Source organism: Ctenopharyngodon idella, chromosome 14 (assembly GCF_019924925.1).
Source record: "Ctenopharyngodon idella isolate HZGC_01 chromosome 14, HZGC01, whole genome shotgun sequence".
NCBI lineage: Eukaryota > Metazoa > Chordata > Actinopteri > Cypriniformes > Xenocyprididae > Ctenopharyngodon > Ctenopharyngodon idella.
Window position 1 is genome coordinate 20,418,816 of NC_067233.1, and position 25,854 is coordinate 20,444,669.

General features: G+C 37.9%; 1 protein-coding gene and 1 long non-coding RNA gene across 4 annotated transcripts in view; one reads left to right on the plus strand and one right to left on the minus strand.

Moving 5' to 3' along the window:
* fgfrl1a (fibroblast growth factor receptor like 1a) overlaps positions 1-7,726 on the plus strand; it is an 87,739-nt gene extending 80,013 nt beyond the window's left edge. For all 3 annotated transcript variants that reach the window (XM_051860763.1, XM_051860760.1, XM_051860762.1), the window contains 3 exons: positions 365-649; positions 1,409-1,762; positions 5,631-7,726. In XM_051860763.1, the coding sequence (XP_051716723.1) occupies positions 365-649; positions 1,409-1,762; positions 5,631-6,037 (1,046 nt within the window). In that variant the 3' untranslated portion in view covers positions 6,038-7,726. The remainder of the gene's footprint in view (positions 1-364; positions 650-1,408; positions 1,763-5,630) is intronic.
* LOC127494694 (uncharacterized) overlaps positions 1-25,854 on the minus strand; it is a 447,433-nt gene that overhangs the window by 272,865 nt on the left and 148,714 nt on the right. The window contains exon 2 of the long non-coding RNA XR_007924940.1: positions 17,684-18,465. This is a non-coding gene — a long non-coding RNA (uncharacterized LOC127494694). The remainder of the gene's footprint in view (positions 1-17,683; positions 18,466-25,854) is intronic.

Sequence of the window (25,854 nt, forward strand, 5' to 3'; positions counted from 1 at the left end):
GTAAAAATTGCTGTTTTTAATTAAGCGTAAATGGCATTACACATATTCTATCATAACGTAGGCTACTGTAAAAATTCCATCTTAAGTAGCTTATAATCTTATATTAAAAAAAACTCAAAAATGTCTAACAACAGAAAAGATTTTCTTGTAAATTGTTAATCATTTCTTATTTTTTCAGTTTTGAAGTTAAATATGATACAGACATGCTTTTGACAAGCTTCTTACTAAAGGAGCCTGTAAACCTGACAAAACTGCTAGAAACCTGTTCCAATCAGGTTTTAAGTTACTCTAGTCCAAAATAGAATGTTGCTGTCTAACCTTATCTTTCCTTTCTTTCTTTCTTTCTTTCTTTCTTTCTTTGTAGTGCGTCCCCGCTTCACACAGCCGGCCAAAATGAGAAAGCGCGTTATTGCACGGCCGGTGGGTAGCTCAGTAAGGCTTAAGTGCACCGCAAGCGGCAACCCCAGACCTGACATCATCTGGCTGAAGGACAGCAGGCCTCTGACGCCCGAGGAGGTGGGCGAGGGCCGGAAGAAGAAATGGACTCTCAGTCTGAAGAACCTTACGCCTGAACACAGTGGCAAATACACGTGTCACGTGTCCAACCGTGCTGGGGAGATCAACGCCACTTATAAAGTGGAAGTCATCCGTGAGTCATTCACCTCATCTCATTGATGTTCTCCTGGAATGTGATGGAGCTTTTGATAACTCACTTATATAGTGTAGACTGAAAGAATGAACATGCAGCAACAGTTTAACATTACTTCTCTCATAGCTTTCTGGCATGCACTATTGCACTGCAGCACCAGCCAAATTGTCTCAATCAATTAATGGCGTATCATTAGGAATGCATATTTAAAAATTATGTTTTAATTTTTTTTATTAAAATGTATTTCTATATTATATTATTTATATTATATTATTATCTATATTATATTATAATCTATATCTATATTATGGCCTCACAAATAAATAACTGAATAAACTTTAAATACATTCCTAAGTGGAATCCGAGTGTTGTAAAGTAGAGTTTAAAGTTGTCAAGGTTCAGTTACTGTTTGAGTGGTTAGTTTGGTTTAGTAAAGACTAGTGTGACAGAGTAGTGTGACATTTAGTAGTAAAGAATAAAAAGAAAGACTAAAAAGAAAGATTTTATCCAGTTCAATTGCTATTCGCTCCAGATTAAATAGCGGCTATGTCTACTGACTTTACAACCACATCCTAACAGTGGAAGTTTATTAATCTTGCTCTCGGTAGAGTCATATGTGACATTTTTTCATTATTCAAAATAGCATAAAATAGCATAACATTTTTAGAACAAAAAATAGAAAGACCAGTCTGAACAGCACAGACCCACAATTGTGTTAAATACTGATTATAAAATAAAATCTTCCTTATTTCATTACAGAGCGCACAAATTCCAAGCCCATCTTGACGGGCACTCATCCAGTAAATACTACAGTAGACTACGGTGGCACCACGTCTTTTCAATGCAAGGTGCGCAGTGACGTCAAGCCAGTTATCCAGTGGTTGAAGAGGGTCGAACCAGGCGGTGAGAGCAAGTACAACTCCACTATTGAGGTCGGAGACCATCGCTTCATTGTGTTGCCCACAGGTGAAGTGTGGTCACGACCAGACGGCTCCTATTTGAACAAGCTACTCATCACTCGAGCCAAAGAGGAGGACGCTGGCATGTACATCTGCCTGGGGGCCAATACCATGGGCTACAGCTTCCGCAGTGCCTTCCTTACTGTGCTGCCTGGTCAGTATCATTCTCTGAAACACATTTTAGACTTCTCTAGCATTTTAATTGTTCACAGAAGTTCACTTATAATATTAGTCAAGCTAATTTTTCATGGTATTTTTACTACTGTAACTACAGTAGCAGAGACAGCATGGAAAAAATATTTAGTACACTGTTTTGAAAGAAGTCTCTTACGCTCACCAAGGCTGCTTTTATTTAATCATAAATACAGTAAAACAGTAATTTTGTGAAATATTATTACAATTTTAAATAACTGTTTTCTATCTTAATATAGTTATTCCTGTGATCATTACTCCAATCTTCAGTGTCACATGATCCTTCAGAAATCATTATAATAAGCTGATTTGCTGCCCAAGAAACATTTATTATTATTGTCAATGTTGTGCTGCTTCATATTTTGGAGAAAACATCTCAGGTTACACTGAGAACAGGGAATGAGACACTGCGTCGAAACGCTAATGGGGAACTCCTCCGTGTAAACTGGTGTCTGAAACACTTATCAAATCACGGCAATCCTACTGGCCGGCGACAGCCTATGACGTCATTATTGGTGCGACCCAGAAGTATACACGGTAAACCCGAATAAGTTGGGCTAACTCAAAATGTTTGAGGTAATCAGTTACATCAAACAATCAGTTACATCAAACTCTTACATCAAATTTTTTGAATTATGATGTTCCCAATTTTAAGTAAGCAGAACTAACAAGTTTTGAGTTTGTAGTACTCATGCATGTTAATTGCTCCTAACTTAAAGTACTGAGTTAGCTAACTCACATTTTGATAGCAATTAACATAACATATTTAGTTAATTAACTTTTTTATTTTGCGTTTTTGCAAATTGAGTTATTTACTTCACTGTAAACCCTAATAAAATGTCAGCTTGCTAATTTAAATGATAAATTAGAATGTTAACAATAGCATGGTATAACACTTACTGAATGAGTACAGCAACTTAAAACATGTAACTTACCTGCTCTCAAACCAAGCCACATGCGCCACTTGTCACCATGATGGTAACTCTCCAAAAACCCACATTAACAGAAACTCTTCTAAATTAGCATAACAAATCATTAATCACTACTAAATCTCCCTTACCATTACTCTTGCACAAAAAAAACATGATATAACACTTAATTTTAGCATTTACTCGCTCTTTCGAGTGCCATGGGCAAAGCATGCTGGGAAATAGAAATCCCAGCCCAGTTTCAGTTAAACTTAAGTTAGTCTAAATGAAAAGAAATGAGTTCATACAACTCAAAACAATGAAACAGTTCAGTTTACTTGAAATATATCAGTGCTGTAAACTCAAAAGAAAAAGAAAGTTCTAAATACTCATAGCCGTTAATTTAACTGAACTAATTTGTTCAATTTAAGTTTGTCCTACTCAAACCAATTAAGTATTTTGAGCATTAGGGTTTACAGTGTATAAGGAGCACCTAGTGAACATGTCATCCATTTATCATCTGAAGGGACTGTTCAGCAGGCAATCCCTAGGCATGGCAAAGAGACGCAGTGTCTCGTTCCCTGTTCTCAGGGAACCATGGTTACATGCGTAACCTGAGACGGTCCCTTTTGAAAGGGAACTCGCACTGCATCGAAACGCTAATGAGGAATGATATACCCACGCCGCCATGCTGAGGGGAGTGCATGTCAAAAACATGACTGTGACAAACATCTGAACAGTCAATTTGAACTGAAACGCCAGAACCATTCCCCCTACAGGTCACAAATAGGCTGTCAGTGACAGCATTCCCTATGGCCACAGCCCAAGCTATAGGCCTCAAAGAGGCCTTCAACAGGTGGGCAGCTGTGGGCCTCGTGAGGGCCAGCACATTAAGCATAGATTCTTTCTGGGGCTGAAAAACAGCAGCCTCTACAGAACGACTCTCAAATTGAGAGGAGGCAAACTCTGATAATATATTAATTAATATAGAGCACAGAGGAGCAATGCTCAACCCAAGCAAACAATGTCAGGCGGCCCGAGAGCCGACGCTGGATGCTTAGATCTATCTGAAGTTAAGAGTGCTATTCTCTAACATAAATTCGGCCCAGATTCGGATCTCAGCGGTATGCACGTCCTAAACGAGTGCACCTTCGCCTCTCTGAACTTTCCAACCACCACCTCGACGGAGGTGCCGAAAAGCTTAGAAGGCAAAACCGGCGCATCGAGGAGAAAGCCCTTCTCTTTCTCCCCGATGTCAGCCAGGTTCAGCCATAGATGCCTCTCCGTGGCCACCATTGCTGCCATCGATCTACCAATCGAGGCAGTAGTCTGCTTGGTGGCCCGGAGAGCAAGATCCGTGGTGCACCGCAGCTCTTCTACCACCTCTGAGGATAGACCCTGCCCCTGGTCCAAATCCTTCAGCAGGTCAAAACTTCAGCAAGGCAGCACCAGCCTGACCCACATATGCCCTGCCATTCAAGCGAGATGTCATCTTAAGGGGCTTTGAAGGCAGGACCGCAGCTTTTAGCGTCTGCGCCTGCCCAGTCACAAGATAGTTCGCGAACGTCTCGTCATTAGGAGGCATCGACGCATACCCATACTTGCTCTTCTCCAAGACAGAAAATGCACAAATTGTGTCATCAGGTGTCAAAAACCTAGGACATGGATCCACACACTTTCTGAAACGATTGTCAGACATACCTTATTGATATCGCGCTTCAAATAACACAGTCCCTGAAAATGAAAAGAGGATGACATTTTCTCTTGGCGCTCCTTATATATTTCCACGTCGCACCAATACTGACGTCATAGGCTGTCGCCCGCCAAAAGGATTGCCATGATTTGATAAGCGTTTCAGACACCGGTTTACGCGGAGGCGTTCCCCATTAGTGTTTCGAGTTCCCTTTCGAAAGGGAACAGTGATGCATTTTTCAGGATTCTTTAATTAATAGAGAACAACTAATTAAGAACAACATTTATTTGAATTAGAAATCTTTTGTAAATTTATAAAGGTATTTACTGTAACTTATGATCATTCTAATTCATCCTTGCTAAAGAAAAGAATTAATTTCTTACAACAAATACTATATCTTATATATAAAATACACACACATATATATATATATATATATATATATATATATATAATATATAATTAGTAGTAGTAGTAGTATTTATAGTAGATTTATATTAATGCATATTATTTAATATTATTATTAATAATATTATTTAAAATATTGTTAAAAAAGTATACTTTATTTTGATTCTTCATTAATTTTATTACAAATTTTAATGTTTGGTTTGATTCATTGTGATTAATTACAGAATCTTGTGCAGTTACTTAGTTTAAATGTTTTACATGATTTACATTGTAATATACATTATGTAAATGATGTGTATGTTAATTAGTAAATTTGATTAATTCCGTGATATACGTCATATTTATATAAAATGATACATCGCATCGTTAACTTATATGCCGATGCACCGATGCAAATCGGTGAATCTTACCATCCTTACTGTGTACGCATATGAGCCAAGTAAAGTATACTTTGCAAGGCTGTGTGTTCGACTGTGTGCATAAAAAGACAAAATATACACAGGGCTTTAGGCCATGGCAAAGTGTTAAATACTGAATCCGTGTTGATGTGCTCATGCTCATGATGTCATACAGTACCATGGCAATTTCTGAATTGTTTTAAGCATCTTTCTAGCTTAAATATCTCTTCTGATACTCGTCCTCATGTAAACAAATTTAACCATGTCAGATCACTGGCCCTGTGATCAGATTGATTAAAGCACTTCTTAATACCAGGTGTAAACAGGGCCACTGATACATGTAAATGTTTTCTATATTTGAATGCTACTGTTAGTTTTGTTTTGTTTTTACATTGTGGTTTTCACATCTCTGTCTTCATCCAGACCCAAAGCCGCCATTCTCTCCAATCCCGTCTGTTTTGCCTCCCAGTCTTCCCTGGCCCGTCATCATCGGCATCCCCGCAGGAGTGGTCTTTATTCTGGGTACCGTCCTGCTCTGGTTCTGCCAGTCCAGAAAGCACTGTTCCTCAGGAGCCATAATCTCAGCCCAGACCTTACCCAATGGCCACCGGCAGCCCCCCAGAGACAGGGCGCTCACAGCTGCCGATAAAGACTGCATCGGCTCCGTCACCTATGAGGAGTATTTGGCTCAGCAGCAGCAACAACAGCTTCTGCTGGCTCAAGCTGCTCCCAAAGTCTATCCAAAGATCTACTCAGACATTCACACACATACCCACTCGCACGTGGACGGCAAAATTCACCAGCATCAGCACATCCACTACCAATGTTAGCATGTACCGAGGCCTTCATGCTTTTACAGTCCGCTGTTTTTTTTCTTCACATCTTCAGTCTTTGGACCCAACATGGCATTTTGCCGCCAAAATACGGCAGTGTGTTAGCCACAGCCTCAAACAAACATTTCTGCTCAAATTCTACAGAATGGAAAAACAATTGAGCTATGTTGTTGCAGTCTAACCAGTCCCTTTATGAACAGTGGGGTGGGAAAGGGAAAGGGTAAGGCTAACGAAAAACATTATGATATTTGAAACACTGCTGACAGAGCAAACACTTTCGCAGATTTGTATGGGACAAAACACAACAATGCATTGTCTCTTCGATACGTATCTGCTTTCAAACTGTGAAATGCAACAATATTTTAATACGATTTTTCAATAAGTCCATTGTGGACGGGGCCAAAACAATTTTTTTGGATTAGCACCAAATCTCAGTGAAACATTTGTTTGCATGTCCAAAAATATTATTTTTGCAGATATTGAGAGATCCATTTACAGAGTATTTAGTTACATCCGATTGAATGCATGAGAGCGTATGTTGATGTCGTTTTTGCAGGTATGGTCTACCTTGTTTCGACTTTAAGAAATTGTGAAGGTTCAGTCAATCTAGTCTAATTGTATCTTTAATGGAAAAAGAGAATATTAATGAACTTTGGTTATATTGTAACTAAAGATACAATGAGACTTTGGCATTGCACGTTCTGGCAAGGGGTTCCTTGTGTTTTTCATTAACTTGTACTTTTCTTTTCAGGGCCTGCTCTGAATAACCTGAGGTACCGCAATCCCATACCGCAATCCCATAGTTGCTTTATGGCAGGGGTGCCCATCCCTGTTCCTGGAGATCTACCTACCTGCAAAGTTTAGCTCCAACCTTGATAAAACACGCCTGAATCAGCTAATTAAGATCTCCAGGAGCACTTGATAATTACAGACAGGTGTGTTGAGCAGGACTGGAGCTGAAGTCTGCAGGAAGGTAGATCTCCAGGAAAAGGGTTGGGCACCCCTGCTCTATGGCCTTGTTTTTCATGTGTGTGGGAGGGGAGTTGTATTTTCATAAGCTTGACCACTATAATGAATACTGTGTAAAATGCCTTTGACTGCTCATGTAATGGCTGCCCTTTTAATATTTACAGAAATGAGTCAGAGTTTCAAAAACAAACATTAGACTGAAACTCAGACGTATTGTGCATTGTCCGTGCATGTGTTTACCGTGATGATCATGGTAATGGGTCAATGCTGAAAGGACTGAGGGAATACAGGAATGCACTTAACCCAGACATCTGACAACAACAACAAAACCTTTTGAAATTCATTGCCCCTGTTATTTTATCAAAGTCAGCCAAACGAGGGAAGTGATTCTAAAATAGTTAATTTATTTGTAAGCAATGATTTGATGCTTTGAATTGGGCATAATCTAGATGTTTTAAACCAAATATGAGTATACATAGCATTGTCTTCCCTTAGCTGCAGTGTAAGCTATGTAGCATATATCAAGTGTTAAATATTTATATGCGCTGTTGAAAAAATAACACAACGGTCGTAATTAGTTATCTCTGTATGGACAATCTTGCACAGTCTGGCCTGTTTTTATGTTTAAAAAAATATATATGTTTGTCACATTGAAACATTAAAATCTTTTTATCATTATCATAAAATGATAAAGCTCTTGTTCAACAGGTACGAAAATGTGTCGAGTGTGTCATTTTCTGTGAATGTCATGTCATGAAAATACGTGGCTACAAATTTAACAATCTATTTATCTTTGATTTGGAATTCCATAAAATTTTATGCCCACTGTTTGACGTCGCAACATATTATTATAACTTTATAAATAACTAATTTCCAATCTATTCCTATTCCTAAATTATATTACAAATAGTACAAAATGTATGTGATTATTTTTAAACAGTTTATATGAGATATTTCTTTAGACTTCAGATACCACAATCATATAAATACTGTAGCAGATGCTAAAATATCAAATAGCTATGCTGTGGTTTGGATTATAGTGCCTATAAAACAGACAAGTCATTATTATTCCCTGTTATAGGAGGACCAAATTTCATGTTATCGTATTATAATATACATTATACTCTTTAATGGTGTAACTACGTACACTACCATACAAGACTTTGGGTCAGTTACATGTTTTTTAAAAGTGTCACAAGGCTGTGTCATGCAGCTTGCATGGCATAGATACAAGAGAGTGCACAAAGACGAAGATAATCCAAACAAGTGATATATTTATTCCAGCAAGACGAAGAGTACACACACACAAATGGTAACATAAAACAAAGCACCGAACAGAACAGGGAGACTTTATAAGGGGACTAATTAGGGAGAACACAATCAGGGAGAACAGAAACAGGTGCAAATGGTTAACTAATCAAGAGACACAATGAGGGCAAATGATCTGAACAAGGCATGACAGAAACTAAATGAAGACATAACAAAAGTTCATAATGGTTACAGGCTGCATTTATTTAATCAAAAATACAGTAAGAACAGCAATATTGTGAAATATTTAAATTTAAAGTAACTGTTTTCTATTATATCAGGGCCCAAGCACCAAAAGGTGCAAGGACCTTTTTGGAATTGCTCCGTTTATTAGGACCCAAAAAACCAAGGTGCGAGGACCCTCTTGGAATTCCTCTGTTTATTAGGGCCCGAGCCCCAAAGGGGCAGAGGCCCTATTGTTTTCTTAAGGATCATTAGGGTCCAAGCCCTGAAAGGGCGAATGCCCTATTGTTTTCCTTTGGATTATTAGGGCCCAAGCCCTGAAAGGACAAAGGCCCTGTTGTTTTCCTTTGGATTATTAGGGCCAAAGCCCTGAAAGGGTGAAGGCCCTATTATTAACCCAAAGGATTATTAGGGCCCAAGCCACTAAGGCGCAGGGCCCTATTGATCCCCTAAGGATTATTAGGGGCCAAGCACCAAAGGTGCGTAGGCACCTATTGTATCCGTTGGCGTTCTTTTTTCTTCTTCCTCTTCTTCTTCTTCTTCTTCCGCTCTTGAGTCTATGGCAGCCCATAGAACCGTTTGCGGGAAAGTTGTGAAATTTGGCACACAGTTAGAGGACAGTCTGAACTGTGTCCATAGCAAATTTGCAGTCTCTAACTCAATCCCTCTAGCGCCACCAGCTGTCCAAAGTTGCAAAGTTGCACGATTTTCACGATTTTCACCAGATCATCTTCAGACCATGCCGACAAAAAGTTATGGAATTCAAGTTGATTTCTCAAATCGTTTTCGAAAACACGCAAACGAATTTTACGTAGCGCTTGCGAAAATAGACATAATGCTGTATCTCTGCAACGCTTTATTGTATTCATTGTAATGAGACTGATCTTATTAGATTCCGTGGGTCATGCTGAGAACATTGATGCCAATGTTGCCATAGTCAGCCAAACTTCCTGTTAGTCATTTTGATTTTCCATAAAAACATACTTTTTTGAACTCCTCATAGACCATTGCTCCGATTTTCAATAAATTCGAATCGTATCATCTTCAGACCATGCTGACAAAAAGTTATGGATTTTGTGTTGATAGACAAAATTGTATTCATTTACCACAGCAACAAATTAGAGGCTTGATGCCAAGATGACTTTTGAGGCTGTATCTCTGCAATGCTTTCACATATTGACACCAAACTTTGCGTCATTGTCACCTCACTCTGACCATACCTCATTAATTTAATCACAGTGCCACCTATTGGTCGAAAGTGATAAACCAGTAAATCTTTATTATTGACTGTATTTGTGATTTTTCAGCTCTTTTGCCTAAAATGATCTTAATAGGTCTTTAATTGCTCACTGTTGCAGTTTGTGTGATGCTCACAGCCATGTTGGCTGGCTTCTTGTGCTGCTTTTGTGCTTGGCCCCGATAATTGCTGCTTGCAGCTATATTTCTTCTTCTTCTTCTTCCGCTCTGGGAGTCTACGGCAGCCCATAGAACCGCTTGCGGGAAAGTTGTGAAATTTGGCACACAGTTAGAGGACAGTCTGATCTGTGTCCATAGCAAATTTGGAGTCTCTAACTCAATCCCTCTAGCGCCACCAGCTGTCCAAATTTTCACTCATGTTTATGTTAATAACTTTTGAACCGTAAGGGTTAGAAACAAAAAATTTTCCGCCATTTAGAATTTTCTGAAAAACCTACTTTTTCGAACTCCTCCTAGACCGTTACTCTGATTTTGACGAAAATTGAACCAGATCATCTTCAGACCATGCCAACAAGAAGTTATGGAATTCAAGCTGATTTCTCAAAAACGTTTTCGAAAAACACATGAACGAATTGTACGTAGAGCTTGCAAAAATAGACATAAGGCTTTATCTCCGCAAAGCTTTATTGTATTCAGACCAAACTTGGTATATGTCATCACAAGCATGACCTGAGGCAACCTGCAGTGTTTCGGCGCAGCGCCACCTACTGGTCCGGAGATACAAAAAATGGCTATTTTTGCTTATAACTGCTGATGGGTTTGTCCAAAAATCATAAGTTTGGTCTCGTTAGATTCGGGACATCATGCCGAGTTGAATGATGTCCAATTTTCCCATATCGGCCATTTTGCCCGTCTGCCATTTTGAATTGTGTGCTAAAATGCTGTATTTTACGAACGCATTAGCGTATCGTTACGAAACTCCGTATGGGTCATCAGCACAATGCCCTGAAGGAGCCTGAGAAGTTTCGGACCAGCGCCACCTAGTGGAGAATTTTTTTTTCCATATGCTAATAACTTTTGATCTGGTTGACTTATTTTCACAGGAGTCATATCCTTAGACTCCTGAATCCTTGCCAAGTCCAACGATACCAAACATGCTAGGTTTCGACTTACGGTGGGATTGGTGGGATTGTGCCTCTTGTTGGCGCTATAATTGAACAAAACATGAAATTGCCATTAACTACAATACAGTATTATGATATAAAATGCTATATTATATGAATGCATTGATGTACCATTACGAAACTCAGGATGTGCCATTGGCATCATGCTCTGAAGCTCTGGTCAAATTTTATAATGAAATTTAAAAAATAAATGCTAATAGCTCTATGTAAATATGGCCTATTGTATTGAGACTGGTCTTATTAGATTCCATGGGTCATGCTGAGAACATTGATGCCAATTTTGCCATAGTCAACCAAACTTCCTGTCCGCCAACTTGATTTTCTTTAAAAACATACTTTTTCGAACTGCTCCTAGAAAGTTGGTCCAATTTTCACCAAAATCGAATAGTATCATCTTCAGACCATGTTGGTAAAAAGTTATGGATTTCATATTGATAAACGAAACCGTATTCACATATCAAAGCAACGAATTAGAGGCTTGATGCCAAAATGACTTTTGAGTCTGTATCTCTGCAATGCTTTCACATATTGACACCAAACTTTGCGATTGTCACTGTCACCTCACTCTAACCATACCAAATTAATTTGGTCACAGCGCCTCCTATTGGTCGAAAGTGATAAATCAGTAAATCTTTATTATTGACTGTATTTGTGATTTTTCAGCTATTTTGCCTAAAATGATCTTAAAGGGTTAGTTCACTCAAAAATGAAAATTCTGTCATTTATTACTCACCCTCATGCCGTTCCACACCCGTAAGACCTTCGTTAATCTTCAAAACGCAAATTGAGATATTTTTGTTGAAATCCGATGGCTCCGTGAGGCCTACATAGGGAGCAATGACATTTCCTCTCTCAAGATCCATAAAGGTACTAAAAACATATTTAAATCAGTTCATGTGAGTACAGTGGTTCAATATTAATATTATAAAGCGATGAGAATATTTTTGTTGCGCCAAAAAAAACAAAATAACAACATATATAGTGATGGCCGATTTCAAAACACTGCTTCAGGAAGCTTCAGAGCATAATGAATCAGCGTGTCGAATCAGCGTTTCAGATCGCCAAAGTCACATGATTTCAGCAGTTTGGCGGTTTGACACGCGATCCGAATCATGATTCGATACGCTGATTCATTATGCTCCGAAGCTTCCTGAAGCAGTGTTTTGAAATCAGCCATCACTAAATAAGTCGTTATTTTGTTTTTTTGGCGCACCAAAAATATTCTTGTCGCTTTATAATATTAATATTGAACCACTGTACTCACATGAACTGATTTAAATATGTTTTTAGTACCTTTATGGATCTTGAGAGAGGAAATGTCATTGTTCCCTATGTAGGCCTCACGGAGCCATCGGATTTCAACAAAAATATCTCAATTTGCGTTCCGAAGATTAACGAAGGTCTTACGGGTGTGGAACGGCATGAGGGTGAGTAATAAATGACATTATTTTCATTTTTGGGTGAACTAACCCTTTAATAGGGTTTTAATTGCTCATTGTTGCGGTTGGTCTGATGCTCCCAGCCATGTTGGCTGGCTTCTTGTGCCTCTTTTGTGCTTGGCCCCATAATTGCTGCTTGCAGCTATATTTATTATTATTATTATTATTATTATTATTATTATTTTATTTTATTTTTCCAACCTTCCGGGGTTTTTTGGGAGCCTTAACGTGCTCAAAAACTCTTGAAAATTTCCACACACATTGGAATATCTGGCCATTAGGACGCCGCAGAGGTTGGTACCCGGTACTGACAGCGCCCCCTTGAATGGGGTCTGAAAGCTTGGTCCATATATCAAACACACTTGCACGCATTAGTATGAAACTCGGTACACATATAGACCTCATCGGGCCTAACAACTTTGGTGCTCTAAGTTATACACCAGCTCAACAGGAAGTCAGCTATTATGGGTTGTTTGAAAGACGCATGTTTTGGAATTTAGGATTCTAAATTGTGAGCAGATTTTTAATATCCCAAGCGGTTTGGCCGTGGCGAGGCAACAAATTTATGGCGAGAAAAGGGAAACAGGAAGTGTGTTATAACTTCTGCATACATTGATTTTTATGAAACTTCAGCTGTGTGTTCGATGTAGGAGTCCGATCACATGGATATGACTATTGTGAGTCAAAGTTATAGCACCACCAACTGGCAGCAGGAAGTGTCACTTTCAAAATGCTTTGAGATCACCCTCTTATTTTTACCCAATTTGCTTCAAACTTCACCAGAATAATGTCAAGACATGGTGAATGTAGACCTGTGAAAAGATTTTTGATATTTTAAAAACTGTTGCCATGGCAACGCATCAAAGTTTAATATTCATTTTGGATGCTTTTGAGACTCTTGAGCATGCTTAAAATTGCATGAAACTCGACTGACACACCAGCGATGTCGTCCAGTAGACATGGGCAAAACCCTATGTATTATAAGTTACATTATACTCTTTAATGGTGTAACTACGTACACTACCTGTCGTAGCCGTTTGTCCATAATGAGTTTGAAATGGAGTTTATTTATTATAAGTTATGTATTTGTTTATTATTATTGTTGTTATTATTATTAGTAGTAGTAGTAGTATTAATATATGTGCATATTTGTATTTTTATTTTGTGAGCTTATTTAGTTAATTATCATTCACCTGTCGGGTGGTACAGATGTATATGTCACCGCGTAAGGGCAGAGAGGGAAGTGACAAAAAGGAACAAATGTTTTGGATTTGGGAATGGTGGTTACTGACAGTTTTTTGACCACTTCTTTAATTTTGCTTGGATTTTCGTTTGTTGGTATTATGAACTTAATTTAGAAATGCTTTTAAAACAAAACTTTTTGCTTTTAATAAAAGAAATTAATTTTGAAATGAAAGACGGTGTTTGGAGTGTAGTGCGTGCAAAATAGGCTAATCGCTATACCTGAATCCACGGCCTACAAAGAAAGGCAGACACACTACCGTACAAGACTTTGGGTCAGTTACATGTTTTTTAAAAGAAGTGTCACGAGGCCCAATCTGCGGCCAAACATTTTTAACATGGTGCTAAGACATTGAAAATGTTAAATTGCGAACAGATATTGTATATCTTGAACAGTGTTGCCATGGCAAAAGATTAAATATTGTCAAAAAGGGGAAACAGGAGGAGTGTCATATCTTCTAAAAAATACATAATACAGCATTAATTTCTATATAAAACAATACAAATGTTAGAAATAAACACATTTTATTTTTATTTATTTATTTATTTATTTATTTTCAATTTAAGAAGCATGTGTGAGTTAAAAGTAAGCAGATTAGTCACCTCTGGTGAAAAAAACATAAAAATGTCATACATACTTTAAACTAGCTTGAGAAAACTTCAGGACACTGTTTGATAAGAACACTGTTTTTAGGTATGATTACATTTAGTGGATATTGTATTTGGATGCATATATTTACACATTATCAAAGACTAATTTCTGTCACAGCATAGATTTTATTTTTTTTTATTTAAAATGTTGAATATTCTGAGTCAACATACTGAAAAAAAAAAGTCTCCATCTAAGCATCTGATGTCTGTCTGCCTCTGTGTGTGGGGGCATCAGTGACACTTAATGGTTTCGAGTTTAACACTTTCATTGCTGTGTGCTTTGGCCTGCATTAAATGATAAGAAATATCTTAGGCCTTGTCTTTTTCTGAGTTTGAATAAAAAAAATTAAAAAAAAAAAAAAAAAAAAAAAAAAGCATAGAACCAGTTCATTTATAGGGAACTGACAATATAATTTTATACAATTTGTTTAATAATTGGGATTAAAAATATATATTTTTATTAAAAAAAAAAAAAAAAAACTTTAAATACTGGACTTACAAAATTTTGAGCTGCAAAAGATAACTTTGCAGTCATTTCAAAGTGACCTATGACATCCTATGACATGAAATTCATTTAAATTTTAATTGATCTCATGGATTGGGCTATTGTGGTTCACAATCATAGTGGCACTAGCTTGTTGCATGAACCCGTCATTGCTGCTTGCAGCTATATGTAGGGCCCCAAGCCACTAAGGCGCAGGGCCCTGTTGTTTTTCTAAGGATTTTTTTTTTTTTTTTCAAACATCCGGGGCTTTTTGGGAGCCTTAACATGCTCAAAAACTCCTGAAAATTGGCACACACATTGGAATCTGCGGCCATTAGGATGCCGCAGAGGCTGGGACCCGGGTGTGGCACGGGGCTCTATGGCGCCCCCTTGAATGGGATCCAAAAACGTGGTCTGTATATCAAACACGGTTGCATGTATTAGTATGAAACTCAGTATACATATAGACCTCATCGGGCCTAACAACTTTCATGCTCTAAGTTATACGCCACCTCAACAGGAAGTCAGCTATTATGGGTTGTTTGAAAAACGCATGCTCTGAAATTTGATATACTCCTCCTAGGCGATTAATCCGACCACCACCAAACTCGGTCAGCATGAAGGCAAGACATTGAGGATGCTAAATTGCGAGTGGATTTTTGATATCTCAAACGGTTTGGCCGTGGCGAGGCAACAAATTTATGGCAAGATAAGGGAAACAGGAAGTGTGTCTAATTTCTGCATACATTGATTGGTTTTTATGAAACTTCAGCTGTGTGTTCGTTTTAGGAGGCCAATCACATGGATATGACTATTGTGAGTCAAAGTTATAGCGCTACCAACTGGCAGCAGGAAGTGTGCCACTTTCAAAATGCTTTGAGATCACCCTCTTAATTTTACCCAATTTGCTTCAAACTTCACCAGAATAATGTCAAGACATGGTGAATGTAGACCTGTGAAAAGATTTTTGATATTTTAAAAACTGTTGCCATGGCAACGCATCAAAGTTTAATATTCATTTTTACCCGATTTGCTTCAAACTTCATTAGAATAATGTCAAGACATGGTGAATGTAGATCTGTGAAAAGATTTTTGATATTTTTCAAACACTGTTGCCATAGCAACAGATCAAACTTCAATATTTGTTTTGGATGCTTTTGAGACTCTTACCATGCTTCAAATTGCATGAAACTCAGCACGCATCAGGATTGTCATCCACTAGACATGTGCAAAGCCTTACAAATGGGTGGGGAGGAGGGCATCTATAGCGCCACCTTTTGACAAAAGTGGGGGGTTAGTTTAACCTACAATCATCAAACTCGATACACATATTGTTCTCTTTAAGCTGGACAACTTTCTAATTTACAGTCATTAGCTTCGACCAACAGTAAGTCAGATGCATTGTAGTGTCTCTGAGGAAAAATTCAGTTCATTTACTGCTTTAGGAGAGGAAGAATTGTCTAAACTTGTTAAATCATCAAAATCAACAACATGTATGTTAGACCCTATACCGACTAAGCTATTGAAAGAAATGCTTCCAGAGGTTATAGATCCTCTTCTTAATATCGTCAATTTATCTTTATCACTAGGATACGTACCGAAAACTTTTAAGCTGGCTATTATTAAACCTCTTATTAAAAAACCACAACTTGATCCTAGAGAATTAGTCAGTCATTACAGGCCGATCTCAAATCTTACTTTTCTGTCAAAAATACTAGAAAAGGTAGTATCATCACAACTATGTTCCTTTTTAGAAAGAAATAGTATCTGTGAGGATTTCCAGTCAGGATTTAGACCGTACCATAGTACTGAGACTGCTCTCATTAGAGTTACTAATGATTTGCTCTTATCATCAGATCGTGGTTGTATCTCTCTATTAGTGTTACTGGATCTTAGTGCTGCATTTGACACTATTGATCACAATATTCTTTTAAATAGACTCGAAAATTATGTTGGCATTAGTGGAATTGCATTGTCATGGTTCAAATCATACTTATCTGACCGTTATCAGTCTGTAGTAGTAAACGAAGAGATGTAATATCGATCACAAGTTCAATATGGAGTACCGCAAGGCTCAGTACTAGGACCGTTGCTGTTCACTCCGTACATGCTACCCTTGGGAGATATCATTAGGAAGCATGGCGTTAGTTTTCACTGTTACACTGATGATACTCAGCTCTATATTTCTTCGCGCCCTGATGAAACTTACCAATTCACAAAATTAACAGAATGCATAGCTGATATAAAAAATTGGATGACCAGTAATTTCCTACTACTAAATTCAGAAAAAACAGAGATTCTAATTTTTGGACCAAAAACTTCTTCACGTAATAACCTAGAATACTGTCTAACACTTGATGGCTGCTCTGTTAAGTCTTCGTCGTCTCTTAGGAACCTGGGTGTGCTCTTTGATACCAATCTTTGATTTGAAGGCCATGTTACTAGCATCTGTAAAACCGCATTCTTCCATCTTAAAAATATATCTAAACTACGACATATGCTCTCAATGAAAAATGCAGAACAGTTAGTTCATGCGTTCATGACCTCAAGGCTAGATTACTGTAACGCTCTACTGGGTGGTTGTTCTGCTCGCCTGATAAATAAACTACAGCTCGTACAAAATGCAGCAGCTTGAGTTCTTACTAGAACTAGGAAGTATGACCATATTAGCCCAGTTCTGTCAACACTGCATTGGCTTCCTGTTAAACATCGTATAGATTTTAAAATCTTGCTAATTACTTACAAAGCACTAAATGGTTTAGCTCCCCAGTACCTGAGCGAGCTCCTAATTCATTATAGTCCTTCACGTCTATTGCGATCTCAGAATTCAGGCCAGCTGATAATACCTAGAATATCAAAATCAACCGCAGGCGGTAGATCCTTCTCCTATTTGGCACCTAAACTCTGGAACAATCTTCCTAGCATTGTTCGGGAAGCAGACACACTCTGTCAGTTTAAATCTAGACTAAAAACGCATTTCTTTAACCTGGCATACACATAACACATTACCAATTTATATTTTCAAATCTGTTAAAGGATTATTAGGCTGCATAAATTAGGTCAGCCGGAACCGGGAACACTTCCTATAACACCTGATGTACTTGTTACATCAGAAGAAGAATGGCATCTACACTAATATTAGTCTTTCTGGTTATCCCGAGGTTCACCGTAGTCAACCGGATCCAGGCCGTATCCAGGTGAGACCAAGGACCTGCGCCTTGACACGACCACAACGCAGCCCTGAAGTATCAGCAGAGATTGAGTCAACTAGATCATCCACTGTGAGGGCCTCATCGACACGACAGCCACGACACAGTTCCTCAACAGCCGTGATGAATACAATCCTCAGTTGGATGGAACTGGAATAAATGCTTTGAATGTTGCGATCCTGTCGGACTTATGATAGCTACCTGAATCGTAACAAAGCACTGTTGGCCAGAGGAGAACTGGCCCCCCGACTAAGCCTGGTTTCTCCCAAGGTTTTTTTCTCCATTTAAACACCTATTTGCCACTTGTCTGCCACCTGATGTCACCTGATGGAGTTTGGGTTCCTTGCCGCTGTCGCCTTTGGCTTGCTTAGTTGGGGACACTTGACATTTGACTTGACATTTGATATTCAACAGTGCTTTGATCTGCCTGCATTGACACTATTCTTTTAAGAGCTGCTGTGCAGCCAAATAATGTACCAGTTATCAATGTAAAGCTGCTTTGACACAATCTACATTGTAAAAAGCGCTATATAAATAAAGGTGACTTGACTTGACTTGACTCCCCCTCACTCCCTCCCCCCTCCCCCCTCACTCCCTCAGTCTCACTCTTTCTCTCTGTGTGTGTGCGTGTGTGTGTGTGCGTGTGTGTGTGTGCGCGTGTGTGTGTGCGTGTGTGTGCGCGTCAGTGTTGTAGTCGGGTCCATACGCACGTATACGCCATATAGTTACTTTTTGCCCAGGGCTGTTTGCGTATTACGACTTCTAAGGATCAGTATTTGCGTATACCCACTTGATTTTTGATTCGAAAGTCCATAATCTATTGTCATTAGCTTCCCCTTTAACTGTGTGCCCAGTGCTGTTGTGTAAACTCGCGATTCTTTGTTGTAATTGGTGCATTAACACTTCCATCATTCTACCTTTTCCCGCCCATCATCAACTAAAAAATCAGGCTTGACGGTGTGTGTTCGCACTGCAGTGAGAGAACTCCGCTCAAAGCCACTCTGTGTTTTGAGCGGTGCATTGAGCGCAGTTCTCTCACTGGCTACCTTGTAAAATAATCTATTAAGGGAATACATTTTCACTACATTTATATTAACTGTGACATGTTCTATTGTTTCTATAGGCTATGTGTAGGTTGCTATTTTTCATAACAAATGCTATGATAATGGAAAATGTTATAGTTTGACTTCTTATGGCACACTGAAGTAGAAAATTCTGTCAAACTGTTAAGTTTACAGGTGCGTAAATAATATAAAACATCATATAAACCATGATGCAATTTCTGACAGTTAGTATATCACAGTTTAATAATTTTGTCATCATTAAAATGATGAAAGTAAGCAACAGTCTTACGCAGACACAGGTATGCAGCGTAGGTTTCGTTTTATTTTAAAAAATGATGGAAAGAAGCGAGAGGTTTTACAACCTTTACATGCCAGTGCTGAGGGAAATTATATGGAATTATATTAATTATTATAAATTCTATGAATGTATCTCTGAAGGGAACTGACTTGACTTATTACCCTTGAGTCTGGGTAATAGTACACCACTTATTTTTTTAGAACTACACCACTGGTGTGGGTGTGTTTTACAATCTTGATTAGTGGTCTTTAACCCTTTTACTGATTACCCATTTATTGATGAACTTATAAAAAATTTGAACTGCAAATGATAACTTCACACTCATTTGAAATTGAACCATGATACTATATCACTATTTGGACAGGACTAGTTTTCTAAATGTCGTTTGAGTTACAATAATTATTACCCGACACCTGTGATTTCATGTACTGATTCATATAAGACTAACATCTCTGTGTTTTTTTTTTTTTGTTTTTTTTTTTTACAGTGGAGAGTGTGTGTGAAGCATCAGACTGAAAGGGAAGGTCTGAATCCATGTGCAGAGATTTATTAGGAGGAACAAGTAAAATCCAGAGAATGGTTAACATCAGGCAATGATCATATACAAGGCAGTTAGGCAGAGAGGCAAACAGCTTATAGAGGCAGTCCAAGATCAAAATCCAGAGTTCAAAGTCCAGAGTCAAAAACCAAAAGAGAAATCAACATAGAACGTTCAGAATCGCAGTGTAAAACCAACAATACTTTGTGAGCACTTGAGTGAGCAAACAGTCAGAGCTTATCCTGATTAGCTGATGAGGAACACCTGAGAACAATCAACTCAGACTTCAGGTAAGTGAGACCTCTGGTGGCGGAGTTGAGAAATGGCAGATGTGACAGTGTGTTTTCTAGACATGGGCGTTACAGAAGGTCATGTGCTGTGTTTGCGAACATCATGTACGATGCATATGCCTTTAAATTATTTATTTATATAATTCAAATTTTATTAAAAACCCCTATTTAAGTAAATTTCACATGATTTTATAAAAGTGGCTGTTTAAAATAAACTTGCATAAGTGATCAGAAAAATCTAGACATGTACCTTACTATTACCTAAGACTGATATTAAAATCGTCTTTGCAGGTTCTGTGATTTGGCTCTATTTATTAATTTTATAATTATATTTTTCCATCATATACCAAACATATTGAAATTAAATGAAAGCATGCTTTTGGTGCATAAGATTGGTGCACAATCTTCAGGGAGGTCAAAAAACACATGAAGAGAAGTATTAGGATAAAGTTCAAAGCGTTTATTGTCATATGCACAGTGAGGAAAACAAGTTTCCCTATACAATGAAATTCTTTCTTTGCTGTCCACAGTGAATGCCAAGACAAGTGCAAACTATGTAAAAATAAAAACAGGTTCTGTGATTTGGCTCTATTTATTAATTTTTTATTATATTTTTCCATCGTATACCACACATATTGAAATTAAATGAAAGCATGCTTTTGGTGCATAAGATTGGTGCACAATCTTCAGGGAGGTCAAAAAACACATGAAGAGAAGTGTTAGGATAAAGTTCAAAGCGTTTATTGTCATATGTACAGTGAGGAAAACAAGTTTCCCTGTACAATGAAATTCTTTCTTTGCTGTCCACAGTGAATGCCAAGACAAGTGCAAACTATGTAAAAATAAAAACACAAACACACAAACAATAATAAATGCTGTAGAAGTAGAAATATAGACTATGTACATCATTCAACAAATGTGCAAACTGATGCAACAATTAGTCCAACTATTCTATGAGATAGATCAGACTAGTCTGTGTCCACTGTCTGTCTGTTTAAGAGTCTGATAGCTGAGGGGTAGAAGGAGTTCATAAATCTAGAAGTCCTACATTTCACACTGCTATACCTCCGTCCCGAGGGTAGATGTGTGAGCAGTACATGCTGAGGGTGGGTGGGGTCCTTAAGGATGGAGACAGCTCTTTTGTGGACTCTACGATAACTCAGATGTGTTTTTTGGCCTGCAGAGAAGGCAGTGGAGTCCTGATGATCTTTTCAGCAGTCTTCACAATTCTCTGCAGATGTTTTCGGTCCTTCACAGTAGTATTGCCATACCAGACGGTGATGCAGCTGGTCAAGACGCTCTCAACAACACAGCTGAAGAAGTTGTTGAGGATCTTAGTCGACATGCCAAACTTCCTCACCCCTCTCAGGAAGTACAGACGCTGTTGTGCCTTTTTAACCAGCTGGGTGGTGTTGAGCGTCCAGGTGAGATCCTCGTTGATGTACTTTGCAGCTTTGCACTCTTTCTAATTTACAGTCATTAGCTCCGACCAACACAAAAAAGTCAGATATTTAGGTTTGAAAGTACATTTTTTGAATAATCCGGCTCTGAGTTTTCATGTACTCCTCGTAGAGGCTTCATGCAATTGCTACCAAACTCGGTCAAAATGAAACAAAGACACTGAAGATGCTAAATTACAAACGATTATATGATATCTCAAACAGCGTTGCCATGGCGAGAGATTAAAATAAGGACAAAAAAGGGAAGTGGGAAGGGTCTCATATCTTGTAAAATCATTGATTTAAATTAAATTAAGATTGTATGTTTGGTAATTGAACCTAAATGAATTTAAAATGAATGTACTATATTTCAGATCAATATATTTTTTGTCTTTAAAATTTTGTATTTTGAGATTAATTCATGACACTAAACAATATTCTCCTCTGAATTATACACCATTCATTTCTATATACAATAATACTAACATTAGAAAAAAACACATCTGAGTTTCTTTTTCTATCAATGTACTATGTGTAATTGAAAAATAAGCAGATTAGTGCTGTTTATAACAAATGAGATATATTGTATAACCAAAAGATGGCCCCAAAGGCCTTTTTTAAACAGGGTTTTAAAGTGCAATAGTTTCTTTTTATTTCGCACTGCATTTGCATGTATATTTAAACATCATTAAAGACTACTTTCTGTCATAATTTAGATTTTATTTTTTGTTTAAAATGTTAAATCCCCCCCAACAACATGGTACTGACAACATAGTATATAAAATTAGTTTGATAATTAAATGAATTACTTCACACTCATTTGAAATTGAACTATGACATTATATCATTATTCGGACAGGACTAGTTTTCTAAATGACATTTGAGTTACAATTCTTATCACCCAACATCTGTGATTTCATGTACTGATTATGACAGGACTAACATCTGTGTGGTTTTTGTTTTGTTTTTTTTGTTTTTTACAGAGGAGGGAGTGTGTGTTTTCTAGACATAAGTTTTGTTACCACTTTATTTAGTTAACACTTTTAAATATACTCATCAGACATAGAAAATAGACTTATGTATTTCAAATATAAGATTAATATATAATAAATATATACAAAATGTATTTATTATATATTAATGTATTCGGTACATACATGTAATATATATATTAAAATTGTAGTGAAGCCCTAAAAGCAACAAGAAGTCAGCTATTTTGATTTTGGTCTTCAAAATTGGCGAGTGCAATCGTAAGATATTTGCGACGCTATATTGAGTTTTTGTCAAAGGGTGTGTCCCTGGCGGCCTGACAAATTTCAATGTTTCACCATGAAAAAGGAAGTTGCTGCAAACAATGTCCAATCCAAGCGGCAACCTTCAGTGGTCTCTCTTGAAGCCAACATGGAAGAGACTTAAACTGCAATTCATCGACTTGCCGCAAGAGACAGGCTCCAGTAGGGAGCCATGTGCACACATGCAGAAGATAAACAGAACACATGTTGTTGGATCATCTTGGCATTGGCTAAAAGTTTTGTCTGTCAGATTTACTACAGTGACAATGGCTGGAGAATATGCCTCTCAAGACACCACAAAATCCGACAGCACTGCTTGGATATTATAACTAAAACTGCTGAACTATTTTGAAAAATTATACTTTGGATGCGGGCTCATTTGTTTGTGAGAGTCCAATGTATGAAGTCCCGTTTTGATTTTGCGTGTTGTCATTTGCACACCTGACACAAATTACAATATTACTGTTGCTGGAGCATCTATATCGTAAAACAGACACAGTAGATTGACAGTAAACCTTTAGAACTTTCAAAAGATATAACTTATCTTTATTAATATTTTAAATAGTATCTAAGATAGATAGATAGCTCCTTAGCCTGAACTAACTTGGTCATGTCAAGCTAGGTGGGCGAGGTTTCAGAAACCAGGCACTTCAGTTCCAACCACGTCCCGCCTCTTTGCCCATTTTCAGTTATCTGAGAGTGACGCGCTGCCAAGTTGGCGACGGCCCACTTTAGGCTTCAAAAATGCTCTTCAGAAACCTATGGGTGATGTCACAGACACTATATCCATATTTTTTTACAGTCTGTGTTCCAATCTGCCCCAAACGTCACACGTTTGATAAGAGTTCTGTCCTGGACACGTCCATGCCCATATTCAGTTATAGTCATAGCGCCACCTGCTGGCAACAGGAAGTGACATGTTTAACACTGTTATGGACTCCTAATAGAACACATATTAAAAAGTGTCAGCAAGTACTAAACTGGCTAACAGCATGCTAAAAACATGTTAAAACATGTTAGCAACACTTAGCTAAGGCTAAAGCATGCTAGTAATGCAATGAAATAGGAAGTTGCTGTAACTCAGGCATGCAATGCCCTATCTGCCCCAAACTTAACATGTTTGATAAGAGTCTTGCCCTGAACACATCTAATTGACAATATTCAGTTATATACTGTGTCTAATTTCGGAGGCTGCGTCCTCCAGAGGTCGCATTTGAAGGCTGCAGACGTCAACAAGGATGTCTTATTTAAGAAAAGCAACCATAATAAAATTTATGGTTATTCCTCATAAGGTGTAAAATACTGTATTTTCTTTCTTACTTTTCAATCCAACGGTTGTTTTTCTTAAATGAGACCGCTTCAATGACGTATGCAGCCTTCAGATCCGACCTCCGGAGGATGCAGCCTTCAAAATGAGTTATAGTCATAGCGCCACCTACTGGCAACAGGAAGTGACATGTTAAACAATGTAATGCAGTACTAGCAACATACTAAAATATGCCATTGACTACTAAACATGCTAAAACATGCTAGCAACACTTAATGCTAAACATGCTATTATTACCATAAAATAGGAAGTTGTTGTAACTCAAACATGCAATGTCCAATCTGCCCCAAACTTCACGTTTGATAAGTGCCCTGGCCTGAAGACATCTAAATGCCAAAATTTAGTTACAGTCATAGTGCCCCCAGCTGGCAGCAGGAAGTCTGGCAAATACAAATGACTTTGACGTTGTCCTCCTATATTTACCTACTTAAATGCATATTGCCCACCTGTGCTCTGTTTTTCTAAAGCTACCAGGTGGCGGTGGTGCCGGTGTGAGGGCCCTTTCATCACTTCTTGTAGCTTTATCAAAGTTGAATTTTCAGCATCATTACTTCAGTCTTCAGTGTCACATGATCCTTCAGAAATCTTTCTAATATGCTGATTTGCTGCTCAAGAAACATTTCTTATTATTATCGATGTTGAAAACAGTAGTGCTGCTTAATATTTTTGTGGAAACCATGATATATTTTTTTTCAAGATTCTTTGATGAATATAAAGTATAAAACAACAGAATGTATTTGAAATAGAAATATTTTGCAACTTTAATTAGGGGCTAAGTACCGAAGGTGTATCTGTTAGTGTTCTTCTTATTCTTCTTCTTACACCATGGAAGTCTATGGAAGTCATGGATGTCTGAACTGCCAAAGTCTGAACTGCAGTTTTGGAGTCTCTGACTTAATCCCTCTAGCATCACCAACTGTAGAAAATTTGCACTCATGTTTATGCTAATAACTTTTTGAACTTCTAGACATTGCTCTGATTTTCCCCATAATTGTTTAAGATCATCTTCAGACTATATGGACAAAAAGTTATGGAATTCAAGTTAAGTCAAATCTTTCTTGAATAACACGCAAAAAAATTTGACAAGGAGCATGCCAAAGTGGACGTGAGGCTATATCTATTTTGGACATAAATGTTATGTTTTGTTTTGCTGTAAATTAATAATTTAACACTAAACTGCCAATAATGTAAGCCAATGGGAGACGTTTGTCATTCACAGTATTGCATTAATAGAAAGTTAATATAAAGATTGACAATGCAAAGTATTTTTCCAAAATTAAGATTAAATAGTATTTTTGTGACGTGACCGCGGGGGTGGAAACATTTATGACGTAGAAATGCACACTTGGTGGACTGTCTCATTCTAGTGTTTAATGCTGAGGAGGACTCTAGTATAGAAGCCTCCGAAGGTCTGGACTAAGAAGAACAGAGCCTCAGTAGAATGCAGCCTTCTGTTGGAGAAGCACCCCTAGTGTGTGTTAAGACAACCATTACCTGAGGGTACATGCACAGTTTTGGCATAGTGCCACCTAGTGGTCAGGGAGATATGAAAAATTGCCATTTTTGCTTTTAACTTCTGAACAGTTTGACCAAAAATCACAAGACTTGTCTCTTTAGATTCAGGGTATGCCGAGGTACGCTGGCATTTTATTGAAAATTCTATGACATATTGAAACCATCTTCAGACCATACCGCCAAAA